Below are 13521 nucleotides of genomic sequence, written 5' to 3'. Positions count from 1 at the left end.
ATACAAACAAATTAGTTTTACTATGATTTTCTTTATTTTTTAAAATGGGGGTTATTGTGGAGATATGCTCACACCTTTGTAGACATTACATTCTAGTCCTATTAATTGTCTTTAAAGTTCTGTTATATACCTGTAAGCTGGACTGCATCCTAAAATTTTCTTAAATGTCTGGCTATGATACTCCAAACTGACATTTCCAATGTTAGTGCCCTTGAAATCTCCTTGAAAAGTGCTATACCAGGCCCTCCTCATTACCCATATAGCAGCCAAACTTCAGGGACTTGAGCCTTGGGTGCACATCTCACAGCTAAAGAAGGCTCCACTTGACACTCGTTTCCAAACAAACACTGCAGACCTCAAATCAAACTGACTAGGAAGAGAAGCAGCTGACATCTGAGGCAGAAAGCTTTCCCAAGATGACCAGACCAGGGCTGCACACCCTCTTCCCACTGCTGTTTCTTACTTTATTTTCTCCCTCTCTTTCCTAGAAGGACAATGCCCTTGTTTGCATTTCCCAATCCCTTTAGAAAGGGAGAAACCTCTCTGATTGCTGGATTTGCCATCAGAAGTCTCTGTCCAATATGGTAATGATCCATTAGTTCACCCTGTAAGTAATTTCACTAGGGCTCTAGATGGTATTATTTGTCTAAATTGATCTGCTGGCCCATTTTACTGACTTAGGGTGCTAGGCCTGCCTAAACTTGTCCCTTGCTTTAATTTAACCCAGCCTGGGAAGGGGAAAACAAGATCTTTTGAATATTTGTATGAAAAATTATTTGAGGGCACCCATGTAACCCAGGCCATCTGTAAATTTTTAGATACCCGTGTATTTAGGCAACCTCTTGATACATAACAACACAGTATCTGAGCCTAGGTCATGTAATGCTAACGCCTCTATGCTGATGAATGAGTCTATAGATGCTATCACTTATGTGGGTCCTTATGCATATCCCCTGGTTATGTCTTCTTCTGTGGAGGTTTCAGTAATGGCCTATATGCTTCGACAACTCAGTGCCTTGACAGCTGGAGAATACAAGGACAGTGTGCCCTTGCCATATTCACTGTCCTGTTCTCTCTGCATAACCAGAGACCTCTCATTGGTCTCTCCCATTGAATCTCCATAGTCGCCCTAAATGAGAACTTCCAGGAGGCGTACACAACTCTGGGTTTTCCTCCATGGGAAGAACTTTCTTTCCGTGGATCAGAGTGAGTGCCAACAAACAAATGATCAGGAGTCTCCCTGACTCTAGAAGAGCTGGCCGACTCCACAGCCAAAGCAGTTTCAGCTCAGCAACCATCACTGAACTCATTGGCCAAGGTAGTCTTGGATAATTGTGTAGCCCTTGATTATCTATTTGCTGAGCAAGGACATGTCTGTGCTGTGGGGAACGCCTCCTGGGGCACATGGATAAACGCCTCTGGAAAAGTAGAAACCCAATTACATAAGATCAGAGAGCAGGCACAGTGGCTACAACCAGTTCCACCTAACAAGCCACTGTCTTTTGATTTGTCCAGCTGGTACCTTCAGGTCTGGGCTCCTGGTTTAGAACCATCTGCAAACTGGGCTTCTGCATTGCTCTTAGTCTTACTCTGTCTACTTGTTGTGAAGTTCTGTACCTATTGCCTGTTCAACCTCTGTACAAATGACGAGTCCAATAAGGTCATGTTAACAGTTTGAAATGATCTCCAATGCCTACTATATTGGAGAATACAGACTTTAGATGGGAAATGCCTGAGAGTTCTCCCTCTTAACCTTCATTGTTACTCAAATGTGGCCTAAGTGGTTTCCAACCACCATGCACTTTCCCTCCAATGTGGGACATGACAACCAGGAAAGGTCCTTCCTGGCACCGAGAGACAAGACCACTACGTGCAGAGACCCTGACTGTTGATCAGAGATGCTTTCAGAGAAAGATCTTGATCAAAAGGGATAAACGTGGAAATCAGTAAAGGAAACCTCAACGAAATTGGAGTTGGGAAGGCCTGTAGGGGGAGCTCTCACCCCATCACCCATCATCAATACTCCAAACAGGAAGAGACAGATGCTTGCATCTCAACAGGAAGTACCAGTACTTTGCTACTGAAGGAAGATTTCTCTGCCAACCGGCAACAGCCCAGCCAATGAGAAACACCACAGCTCAGCCAATGAGAAACACCACAGCCCAGCCAATGAGAAACACCACAGCCCAGCCAATGGGAAACGGCACAGCTCAGCCAATGAGAAATGCCACAGCTCAGCCAATGAGAAACGCCACAGCTCAGCCAATGAGAAACACCACAGCTCAGCCAATGAGAAACACCACAGCCCAGCCAATGAGAAACACCACAGCTCAGCCAATGAGAAACACCACAGCAAGCCAATGAGAAACACCACAGCTCAGCCAATGAGAAGCCTCCACAGCTCAGCCAATGAGAAACGCCACAGCTCAGCCAATGAGAAAATCTGCAGCTCAGCCAATGAGAAATGCCACAGCTCAGCCAATGAGAAGCCATTCCCACCCTGCACTGTTCCTCTCCCCCAATGGACTTTCCTTTAGAATAGCCCCTCCCTCTCCCCCTTTTTCTCTATAAAAGCAGCTCCCCTCCTTTGTTTTCCAGGTTTGCCTATGGTTTGCCATAGTGTGTACACCCTGAATTGCAATTCTTTTGGCTATTCCTGAATAAACTTGCTTTGAGAATAAAATAACAGGTGAATTTGCTTTTTGATAGAAGACAGGAAGCCCACAGACAAATGTGCCTGACTGATCCAGGGGAGAGACTCAAGAGAAGCCAACCTGGGAGGTGCTCCTGGGGGCTGCAAGTCTCTCCAAAGCCTCAGAAGCTGGACAGTTCATTCAACATAGAAAGTGACTAGAGGTTCCAGCCAGAGCTTGGGAACAAGTGGGTCAAAGACAGGCTGCTAGTCACAGTGGGGTCTCCAAGCACCCGAGCCCCACCCCCATCCCCAACAATGCTGGACATAGAACGCACATGCCCCCTCAACAGGAGACCAGCGGTGACTTCTCTGGAGAGAGGCCCTGAAGAGAATGCCTCCAGGTGCTGGGCCTGGGGGGAACACCAGCTGATCCCCTCACTATGGAGCCCCGGGTGTCAAGGGGAGCCTCCTATGGGAATGCAAGTCCTGCCATAGAGACAGGCTTTGGTGGCAGGAGTGGGGCCCAGAGCTTCCTCCTCAGGACTTCCCAGGCCACACCCTTCAGGACACGGTACTGAAGGGACACTGGTCCTTTGAGTTGATCCTACAGGCGGTGCAACTCCGCCTCCCTTCTAATACTGAGGCCTGTACAAGGCTGTACTTTTCTCACTGCCCTGTGGGGTACTGGCGGGAGCACCTTGGCCCTCCTGGGAGGAGAGGTCTCTTGGGCCTGATGTGGCCCTGGCATCACCAGAGGGCCACGCTTTGCTTTTTTTTTCTCTTCTCCAGAATGGACTCCGGATGTCCCACTTCCTTTCAGGGATCTTGGGACAATCACCAGCTTCTCTCTGTGCCAGCCCTTCAGTGCCCTCCCCCTTGGGGCTGTGTCCCTGTGTCCTGTTAGCTCCTGGGCGCTGCCGGGTGGGCTCTGCCTCAGCCCTGCACCTTGTGGGCACTTGGCCTGGGCTGGTTCAGCTCCAAGGAGGTTGGGGTGGGTGCTCCTCCCTGTTCCATCCCAAGCACACACTAAGGTTCTTGCCTTGCCTGGGCCTCCTCTGCAGGGCTCCAGCTTTGTCCTCTTAGCCCCAGCACTAAAGATGGTGTTGTGCAGTCTCTGGGTGCCTCAGCTCCTATGGGGACCCCAAGCCCTGCCCATGGTATTTCCTCTTACGCAGCACCGTGATTTCCACAGCACTGGACTGTGACATGCAGAGACCTCCAGGGCTGGGAACATGCACTTGGGGCAGGGGCAGGGTCTGCACTTGTCACTTTCAGATCCTAATCTCTGGGGCCAGCTGGTACCAGTGTCCGACCAAGGCTCTCCTCCTGAGGCTGATGCAGCTGGGGCCCTCACTCTTGCCACCAGTACCCCAGCTGGCAGGGATGCCATCTAGTAAGTGGACTGGGGCAGTGCCCTCTAGAAAGGAGGCATGTGGTATGCCAAGCCCTGCAGGCAGAGTTTCTCACCCACAGGCCCTGGAGCCCCACACAGACAGCAGACAGGGGGCCAAGACCCCAAAGGGCAACTGAAACAAAACACCTGTTTATTTTCCAGGAAGGAGAGAATGTGGCGGTGTTTGGGGAGTTCCCTTCCTAATCTTCATGCCACAGGGCAGGCGGACGTTACTTCCAGAAGAGCACATTCCAGAAGAGCAGCCAGCAGGGGTAGAGGCCCAGGGCCAGCAGCGGAAAGAGCAGGGCACCATAGGTGTGGTGCTCTAGCACGCCCTGTGCCAGCGCCGCCAGAAAGAGCTGCCAGCCCTCGGCCAGTGACAGCGGTGCCTCCTGCAGCTCTCGCCACAGGAACAGGCTGCCTAGGAGTGTGGCTGCCGGACTTGTCAGCACCAGCAGGGTGCCATAAAGTGGCCTGGGTGGAGAACCAGGGTCAGTGTGGGCTCTGAGGTGAGGGCACAGGCACTGGGAGTGAGGGGCACATCATGGTGGGTTCTGTGGTTGGGCTGACCAGAACATACCGGGGCCCAGAGGGCTTGGTGAGCGCAGCAGCCGGCACCATGGTGGCGGCCAGCAGGAAGCCCAGTGAGAAGTTGGTGAGGGTGATGCAGGCCAACTGTAGTGCCAGGTAGATCAGGGCTACCAGCTTCAGTGCCATCCAGCCCCTGTCCGAGGCCTGAGTGCTCACCACCCTGCAAGGCAAGGGGCTCAGAGGCAGCTGCTCGCATGTCCAGGGTGGCCCCTGTCCGCACCCACCCAGCCCAGCTCCTCACCAGTGAGTGTTGTGTGGGAGGGCCAGGCCAGCTGCATAGATGGCCAGCAGTGTCAGCACCACAGCCTCAGCCTCAGCCACAGGGAAGTGCTGGGTGGCCACATGTTGGCCCAGCACTGGCAGGACATAGAGGGCCAGGCCCATGGCCTGTGAGATCAGCAAGGGCGCCACAAGCGAGGCCAGCCCTATGCCCTGCAGGGCACACAGGCACTTGGAGATGGTCCCTGGGGCCAGGGGAGCCCCAAGGATCCGCTCCACCACTCTGTCAGTTGAGACTGAGTGGCAGCAGTAACCACCACCCAGGCCCTAGAAGCCCACCCGAACAGCAGGAGGTGGGCATCATCACCTGTGCTTGGGGTGGGAGAGGACTAGGTCCAGAGGCGCCCCCAGCCTCCTCAGGGCCCACTCCGGCCTCATGCAGCTGCATCCACAGTTCCAGAGCATGGCCTAGTCAAGGACCTTGACGAGAGGTGTGATAGGATATGCCAGGTAGGGGACCCAGGGCTCACCCCCCACTCCCTACCCTGAGGATGGAGGGCTCTCCCTAGCCTAGAGTGGAGGGGACTTGAGGCTGGCCACAAGTGGACAGCAGTGGGCAGAGGATATCTTGAGACCAAGGACCAGGAGCAAAAAGCCAGCAGCAGGCATGTAGAGGCCGATGGAGACGAAGCGGGAGAGCGCGGGCAGCAGGTAGAAGAAGAAGGACTGGTGCAGGCGCTCCAGAAGGTGGTTGAGCTTGCGGAACACGCCCTCCAGAGCCCTGCAGGGCGTGGGGCAGAGTTACGACCCGTCAGACCCCCCAGGCACCCCCACTCCACCCCAAGCAAGAAAAGGGGGGACCAGAAGTCGCTTACTTGCCCACTGCCACCAGGTCATACTTATACTGGCGGAAGCTATTGATGCCACGTAGTGTTAGGGCCTCCACGCGGTAGCGCAGGAAGAGGCCATGGGGGCCATGGGGGCGGCCAGAGGCCTGCTGCAGGACCATGAGCAGCAGTGTCTGCAGACCCTGCAGTGGCCCGTCTATCGATGTCCAGTCCTGGGCCTGCAGCTTAGAGGGTTTGGGGAAAGGGTCAGATAATCCCAACACACTGACCCTGCACCCCCCCCAGGCAGGCGGCCCTACCTTGCCCTGCAATGTGCACAGCAGCCCCCCTTTCTGGCAGAAGGTCTGGAAGAGGTTGAGCAGGTCGAGGTTGGGCAGCTGCCCGTTGAGCCCCTCCACGGCCACATCGAGACTAGTGACCACATCACTGCTGAGCTCCAGGGCCACCGCTGCCTGGATGGCCCCAGCCCGGCCCTGCAGAGGGGATGACTGCATGCCTGTGGGAGCAGGCGAATGAGCTGCCCACGGGGTCTGGTGAGGACAGTGGCCCCGAGAGAGGGGCAAGGGCAGGGCAGGGCACCCACCAGTGACATTGACGTCGTGGTAGGCTTCAAGCCAAGCCTCAGTGCCCAGAAGGTCGTGTTCCGTCACCAGGAAGATGATGTCTTTGGCCCAGTAAATCTGCCCTGGAGGCCAGAAGCAGTGTCGGCAGGGCCTGGGGCAATAGCCAAACCCTCCCCTGCCAGCAGCAGCCCCTGAGCCTCACCCCGGAAGTGGGCAGCGAGCGCCAGCAGCAGCCCCACAGCCTGGCTGTTGGTGGAGTCCGGGCCACAGGGTACGGTGAGCACCAGGGACTCGGTGCTGGCGGCGCGAGGGGCTCGCAGGATACCGTACACGTTGGTGCCCGACACCATCTGCGCGCAGTATTGGTGGGGAAGCCTCAGCTCGACGCCCCCCCCAGGCTGAAGCCCCTGCCTTTTTGGCCCTGGAATGCCCACCAGGAATTTCCCTGGACCCAGGCCACTCCCCCGCTGAGCTCCCTGGCCTCCAGCCACCCCCTCAAGCTGCTTTGTGTCCCAGGCACACCCCTCCCCAACAATACGTAGCGCTCGTGGGTCTCATCTGGAAATGGCAGTTTCCGGGAGAAACTCTGCGTGTAGACCTCCAGCCCCACTGACCGCATCGTCCGCTCCAGCCAGGCCACGGGCAGAGCCCTGGGGACACAAACAGCGTCTGAGCAGAGCTCCCCGGCCTCGCGCGCCGCGGCTTCCTCCATCCCCACCGCTCCACCGCTCACCCCGACTTCCTGCGGTGGGCGGCGAAGTCCCGGGCAAAGCCCCGCGCACGGTCTCCGCCCGCAAACTGCTCCTCCACCATGGTGGAGCCCATGGCGTTCTCCGACATGTACGTGCGCTGGGTCAGCGGCGGGAAGGCCAGCGCCAGGAACCAGGCGATGCCCGCCACGTAGCTCAGCACGCTGCGGGGAGAGAGGACGAAGCGGCCGCCGGGGCGTTAGCGCGTCCGCACGCCGGCGGCGGCCTCACCCTCTGCACGGGGGGTCGAGGGGGCGTGTCTGAAGGGGCTGGGCCCGGAGTCCCCGCACCCGGGCTGGAGGACGAGAAAGCTGAGGCCGGGCCTGATGCCCCGAGTGACGCCGGCGGACGGGAGCGCCGGGCGCGAGCAGCCCGAGGGGCGCCGGTAGCTCCAGCCCCCGCCCTCGGGTCCCACCCTCACCAGAGCGGCGCGTTGAGGCGCAGCACGAGGCGGGCGAGCGCGCGCCGGCGCACCGGGTCCGACAGGAGGCCCATGGCGGGGCGGGGCGGCTCCGGGACCGCGCTCCCGCCCCCAGCTACGGCCCCGGCCCGGCGCACAGCTTCTGTCAGACCCGGGGCTCCGCGCCCGCCGCACTTCCGGTCCCGGCGGCCCTCGCGCCGCTGCGCATGCGTATGTGTCCTCGTTGTACCCGCCCCTCCCCGGTTACTCCCGCTGCGCATGCGCGGAACAGAGCCCGCAGGAAGGGAGGGGGCTCGGGCTTCCAGCCCACCGAGGGCGGTCTCCGGGAGGCTTGGGCTGGCAGTGTACGGTGCCGGAGGAGAGCAATGAAGACGACGGGCCGCGGCCCGGGCTGGTAGGGGGCAGCAAGAAAGTTCCAGCTCGAAGGGTCACAGGAAAATCCGAGAAGGGCGATGAATAGGACAGGTGGGTGAAAAACCGGAGGCGGCGACCAGAGCATGGACGCCCGCAGGAGATTCTGAAGGTGCTGCTGCTGGCAGTGACAGGTCTGAGTGCCGTGGGGTGGGTGGGAGGTAAGGAGTCTTCTGTGAACTGAGAGGCCAAAGGGTACGCCAACTCATTCCTATGGATGTCCATCACCAAAAAAGCACCGAGGTCATCGGGATCCGATGACCACAGGGAGGAAGGTGGGTGGTACTTTGGGCCAAAACGGGTTTCAAAGGAGCAGGGGCATGTAGAGTAAGAAGTGGGAAGCACTCCTGTCCAGGTGGAGGTGCCTGGGATATTAAGGGAGAAGCAGCTCCTGGGTGCAGGCTGCAGGGGCTGGTGATCAGGGCTCAGGCAGGTATGAGGGCCCGAGGTAGAGGAAGAGGGAGCCGGCTGAAGAGGAAAGTGCAGTAGTGGGGCAGGGGGGAGTGTGTGTGTTCACTGAGGAAGGGTCAGAGCTGGGGAGAAAAGACTCCAGATGAGAACATGTGTCTGTTGTAGTTTTGGAGACCAAGGTAAGTAGCAGGACAGGCCCAAGGGGCTCTCCTAGGGGGAAAGGTGTAAGTGAGCATAAGTGAGCTCATCTTTTTATGCTAAATGACCCCAGCCCCTCCTCTGTGACTACTCACTGCTCTGCACATACTCTAAAAAATTCATGTGGTGTACGGATTTATGGCCTCTGCTTATGTGTGTAGTCCCTGATACCTTGATAAATTAAAACTTTGTTCTATGAGTTTCTCTCCGGGAACAGGCTGACCACAGGTGGGAAACAGACCTACAAGGTAGCCATCACAGCTGACAGAAGAATGGAACAATGCGATGCCTGGTGACCGACATCCCTGGACCCCATCCTCACTGCCCGTTTTCTCTATATAACTGCCTCAAGATTCTGTAATCCTTGAAGATTGGTTTTTGACACATTAGTCACCCATGTTCCGATTTGCCAGCTAATCTAATTAAACTTCCTTTCTCAGCTAAGATCGCAGTGAGCAGAGTGAGCCCATTGCTCGGGATCAAAGGGGCCATTAAATCCAAGCCATAATCCAGAAAATGTGGGATATGGCCCCCACATTTTCATGGTGGGTACCCACAGCCAGCCGAGTCCTCCTTCAGCCCTTATGCTAAGGGTCCTGGATGTGCTGAGGGGAGGATAAAAGACTCCACAGTCTGATGGCCTGGCTCATTCCACCAGGCCGCGCTTCACTGCTCAGCTGCCTTGAACCCCTCCTGGCACAAGCTGCTCTCTCCGCCCAGGGACACACCTCTTCCACCTTCTTCAGGGTCTGAATCCTGAGGCTGCAAGAGGTGTGTAGTTCATGTGTATGGGAGGGTCCCTAGTCACCCCCAGGAGCCAGGCTCTGAAGGCACAGAAGTGCTGTGAGGAGATCCAAGTACAGTGGACTGTGTGGATTTTATTCTGGGCATGGGGGGCGGGGTGCTCAGTCCCCCAGCAAGATGGAGGCCTCATGTACATGCTGCCGGACCACACGGTCCAGCAGGGTGTGCACATCACGGGCGGCCCGGGCAGCAGCCTCTAACACCTGCTCCAGGTGGTCCTCATGCAGCCTGGCGTCCATCTCAAGCAGTGCAATCTGGCCTGAGGCCGGCAGCAGGGCCAGGGCCAGCTGGGGGCCACCAGCTGCTTCCTCCACGTGGCTGAGGTCTGCCAGGGCTGTGCCGTCCACAAAGCCAGCTGAGCAGGCACACACAAAGTCCCGCATGGGGATCCCAGCGTCCATAACTGCCAGCGTGGCTGCATTCACACAAGCCGCGTAGGTCCCACCATCTGCCTGCAGCACCTGCAGGGAACCCCCCCACACAATGGCATCAGTCCATTAGGCTGCTGACCGCCTTCCCCCTCTCACAGCCTTCATCCCCTCCCTGGCTTGAGGGCTGCTGCCCGCTCACCTGCACGTAAATATCAATCTGGGAGCGTGGATGCAGCTGTGTAAGGATGGCTGCCTCGAAGGTCTGACGCAGCTGTAGGCCCATCTCGCAGGACTTCCGGTCCCCATGTGGCCGCCGCTTGCGCTCACCTGTGCTGAAGGTGGCAGAACTGTACTGACAGTTCACCAGTGCCCTGTCTGGCAGGGCTCGTGCCCGTGAGCCCCGGATCTGGGGGAGGAAGGACACATGAGCTAGGCACACTCCTCCCAGCTCACACTACCCCTTCCTCTGGCTTAGGCCCGGAATCTTAGTCTCTCTCCTTCCTCTCCCTCTACCTCCAACATCTCAACAAAGGCAACTACTTTATGTCCAAAATATAGCCTGAGAAAGGACCACCAGCCAGTCTCTAAGCCACCATCACCTCTGGATCTCCTCTCTCTTAACAGGCCTCCCTGTTTTCATCCTTGTCTCATTTCCTCCCAACCCATTTTCCATTTGTAGCCAAAGGCAAAGCCTGTTTACAAATATCAAGTCTGATTCTCCTATACATACCCACATATCCTACTTACCTTCCAAACGCTTCCCATCACATGTGAGATAAAATCCTAAATCTTCTCCCTGGTCTACAAAGCCTTGAGTTCTCCCCTCCCTAGAAACCCCGCAATCTCATCTGGAATTATTCCTCATCTCCCGCACCAGGAGCCTTTCTGCTCTGCAAACGTGCCATGCCTGTTTCCCCTACTCGTCCACTCCTGCTGGAAGACTGGACGCCTAGACTCAGGGCGCTAAGCGAACATTTTTTCATGCCTGCGTTAACTAAGTTAACGTCTGAGGTGACAGGTGCAGAAAGGCAGGGAGGTGTGTGGTCGTAGGGAAGGGGACTTGCCACGTAGATAAGGTGGGTCTGGGGAGGCGTCATCCGGACGGTGATGTCGGAGTAGAGAGCTGAGAGGTAGGGAGCGAGTGGGAGCGCGCCTGGCGCTTTGAGGAACAGCAAAGAGTGGAGAGCGCAGGGGACAGGGGCCGACGAGAAAGGCAGGGACCACCGTGCATCACAGCAAGGACTTCGGCTTTTAGTCCGAGTGAGCAGCGGCCCTGGGCATGTCCGTCGCCTCCCGAGCCTTGCTCAGTCTGGCGGCCCCGCGCACCCCGCAGAGCGGCTGCCGCCCGATTCCTCCGCCCGCCGCCGGAGCCGCCCTGCTCGCGCACGCACAGCCACTCGCCTCGTGCGGCCCGTAGACCACTGCTAGCGCCTTGGTGTTGCCCTGCTCGATGTAGGCCGAGCCGTCGGCCTGCGCGAACACGCCCATTCGCGCCTGGATCTTGCGCAGCTCCCCGGCGCGCCGCCCGTCCACGCGGTAGCCTTGGTCCGACAGGAGCTCCAGCCCCGCCATGCCGCCCGCCGCCAGTCCCACTTCTGCCTCTCTGAGAACTACAGTTCCCGGCGGCCCTGACCCCCACTTCCGATCTCCTGGCGGTTTCCGGTGGTCCGGCTCCCGACTTCCAGCCTCAGAGAACTACGGTTCCTGGCTGCGCCACTTTCCTCACTTCCGGTCCCGTGGAACTTGGGCAGAGCTGATCCGGGGAGAGGAGGCTGTACCCGCGGCCGCTTGGGGGAGCTGTCCTGCGGCTGTCGGGGGTGGAGACCCCCTGGGGAAGAATCTCCCGGTCGCGCCCCGTCGAGTAGTGGGGTGGGGGCGGTCCCCAAGGCCCCGGGGACCCACTCGGTCCTCGCCGCCCTTGCCGTCGCCGGCGCGCGCCTGAGACCGGTCCCAGGGGCCCGAGGGCTCCTCCGCGCTCTCCTCCCGAGGCAGCCGGCTCGCCTGTGCTGCGCTTTGACGCCTGGAGCCTCCCTCCAGGTTCGCTGGGCGAGAGCAGCCACTGCTGGGAGGAAGCATCCTTTGGTCTCTGATGGCGTCTAGCTCTTGGACATAAACGCGTTCATCCAAGCTGAGACGCGCTTCCTGTTCTCCTTTCCTTACCGTTTAGTTTTTACATTTGTTCTTTCGAAAAAACAGCTACGTTGGCCGGCCGTGGCCTAGTGGTGAAGTTGGGCGCGCTCCACTTCAGCGGCGCGGTTTGGTCGGCCTCGGTCCCCAGCTTGGGCTCCCACCTACATGCTCGTCAGCCATGCTGTGCCGGCGACCCATGTATAGGACGGAGGAAGACTGGCACAGATGTTAGCTCAGGGGCAGTGTTCCTCAGCAAAAACAAAACAAGACAAAGCCCAATACATAATTTATATTATACGTACACATGGTCACATTCTTTTTAGAGCAATTTTTCTTTTCCTTGTTGGCATGGTTGTTCTGTCGCAACCCCTCATCTACCTTAACCTAATAAATGGTTCTTTCCATGTTTTTCTCCGTACTCTCATAGTTACATCAAATCATACACATATACCTGCAGCTGTACATGTACGCCATACAGTGGCTTTTGGAACTCTGGTTATTTTTTGAAATGGGTTCACTTCTGTGGAAATTAACAAAAGAAACCTCAAGTAAACTGGAGTCTCGGAGGCCTGTCTCGGAGCTCTCATCCCATCACACCTGTCAATTACACCAAACAGGAAGAGATGGGCGCTTGCATCTCAACAGGAAGTACCACTGCTTTACTTCTGAAGGGAGATGTTTCTCCCCACCTGGTAACAGCCCAGCCAATGAGAAACAGCACAGCTCAGCCAATGAGAAGTGCCACAGCTCAGCCAATGAGAAGCACTGCAGCTCAGCCAATGAGAAATACCACAGCTCAGCCAATGAGAAACACTGCAGCTCAGCCAATGAGAAACACTGCAGCTCAGCCAATGAGAAACACTGCAGCTCAGCCAATGAGAAACACTGCAGCTCAGCCAATGAGAAACACTTTAGTCCAGCCAATGGGAAATGCCTCAGCTCAGCCAATGAGAAACACAGCAGCTCAGCCAATAAGAAACACCACAGCTCAGCCAATGAGAAGCACTGCAGCTCAGCCAATGAGAAGCTGTTCCTGCCCTGAACGGTTACTCTACCCCAATGAACTTTCTTTTGAAACAGCCCCTCGCTCTCCTCCTTTTTCTACGTAAAAGCAGCTCCCCTTCTTTGTTTGCAGGTTCGCCATCGGGTGCCCATCATGCGTTGTGATTGTTTTGGCTGTTCCCCAAATACAGTGGTTTTGAGGATAAAATAGGTGAATTTCCTTAAGATGATACTTCATACACACTTTTCTGTTTTTCACTCAAAAAATACCTTATGAAATCCATCCAAATAGTCCTGTGGAACTATCATTAATTTTTTGTTAGCTGCTTGATACCCATGGATGTGCATATCAGGATGTATCCTGGCCACTGCCGCATTGTGGACAGTGGGTGTGTGTTCAGGGGCTTGCCCTTGGGGGATGGAACTTCAGGATAGGGACTTGCTGGGTGAAGCCTGTAAGTGTGAATTCCCTTTTCCCTCCTTTCCTACCAAGAACAATTGTTACAGTTTTTTACATAATCCTTGTCAGTCTGCGGAATGTTACTGACATTGTGTTGTTACTCTCTGGCGTTTCCTGGCCTTGTGTATTCCAGCATCTCATGTCAGTTCAATCCAGCGGAACTGCTGGTAGGTCTACAGGAGTGAGAAATGAGGGGCTTCCCTTTGCACGTACCTCCTGTCTCCAGGTACCTCTGTTTCCCAGTGGTCAAGGGCACTAGCAGGGAGCTTGTTTCCACGTCTACCAGTTGCATTATTCAGCCCCTCTGCAGTGCTT

General features: G+C 56.5%; 2 protein-coding genes and 1 long non-coding RNA gene across 4 annotated transcripts; 1 reads left to right on the top strand and 2 right to left on the bottom strand.

The window, feature by feature from the left end:
* Positions 1-4162: 4162 nt before the first annotated feature.
* Positions 4163-7630, bottom strand: GPAA1 (glycosylphosphatidylinositol anchor attachment 1). Its single transcript, XM_023649258.2, has 12 exons — positions 7420-7630; positions 6983-7162; positions 6788-6899; positions 6452-6599; positions 6270-6371; positions 5986-6182; positions 5714-5910; positions 5466-5619; positions 5206-5301; positions 4861-5051; positions 4609-4779; positions 4163-4502 (listed from the first exon to the last, which is right to left on the bottom strand). The coding sequence occupies exons 1-12, from the start codon at positions 7491-7493 to the stop codon at positions 4259-4261; spliced, it is 1866 nt and encodes a 621-aa protein (XP_023505026.1). The 5' UTR covers positions 7494-7630; the 3' UTR covers positions 4163-4258.
* A 40-nt stretch (positions 7631-7670) lies between these two features.
* Positions 7671-8883, top strand: LOC106781017 (uncharacterized). The gene is made up of 2 exons (XR_001377512.3): positions 7671-7884; positions 8657-8883. It is a non-coding gene; the product is annotated as an uncharacterized lncRNA (long non-coding RNA).
* A 414-nt stretch (positions 8884-9297) lies between these two features.
* Positions 9298-11702, bottom strand: EXOSC4 (exosome component 4). 2 transcript variants are annotated; one of them, XM_023649309.2, is made up of 3 exons: positions 10679-11702; positions 9814-10020; positions 9298-9704 (listed from the first exon to the last, which is right to left on the bottom strand). In XM_023649309.2, exons 1-3 carry the CDS (start codon positions 10709-10711, stop codon positions 9345-9347), a joined length of 600 nt encoding a protein of 199 aa, XP_023505077.1. In that variant the 5' UTR covers positions 10712-11702; the 3' UTR covers positions 9298-9344. The 2 variants fall into 2 exon arrangements, with proteins under 2 accessions (XP_023505077.1, XP_001917049.1); XM_001917014.5 differs by having other exon boundaries at positions 11016-11344.
* Positions 11703-13521: the final 1819 nt, after the last annotated feature.

This window comes from Equus caballus, chromosome 9 (genome assembly GCF_041296265.1).
Source record: "Equus caballus isolate H_3958 breed thoroughbred chromosome 9, TB-T2T, whole genome shotgun sequence".
In the NCBI taxonomy this organism is placed as follows: Eukaryota; Metazoa; Chordata; class Mammalia; order Perissodactyla; family Equidae; genus Equus; species Equus caballus.
This window is presented reverse-complemented; position numbering and strand designations above follow the sequence as displayed.

Excerpts from the sequence above, each read along its gene's own strand:
- GPAA1 (XM_023649258.2), bottom strand. The coding sequence starts at position 7,493 with ATGGGCCTCCTGTCGGACCCGGTGCGCCGGCGCGCGCTCGCCCGCCTC. Across the intron at positions 5,302-5,465 it reads TCCTGGTCCTTGGTCTCAAG|GCTCTGGAACTGTGGATGCA; the intron begins ATATCCTCTGCC and ends TGACTAGGCCAT. Across the intron at positions 4,503-4,608 it reads ACCAAGCCCTCTGGGCCCCG|GCCACTTTATGGCACCCTGC; the intron begins GTATGTTCTGGT and ends TTCTCCACCCAG.
- EXOSC4 (XM_001917014.5), bottom strand. The coding sequence starts at position 11,186 with ATGGCGGGGCTGGAGCTCCTGTCGGACCAAGGCTACCGCGTGGACGGG. Across the intron at positions 10,021-11,015 it reads TGGTCTACGGGCCGCACGAG|ATCCGGGGCTCACGGGCACG; the intron begins GCGAGTGGCTGT and ends TTCCTCCCCCAG. Across the intron at positions 9,705-9,813 it reads AGATTGATATTTACGTGCAG|GTGCTGCAGGCAGATGGTGG; the intron begins GTGAGCGGGCAG and ends GGTTCCCTGCAG.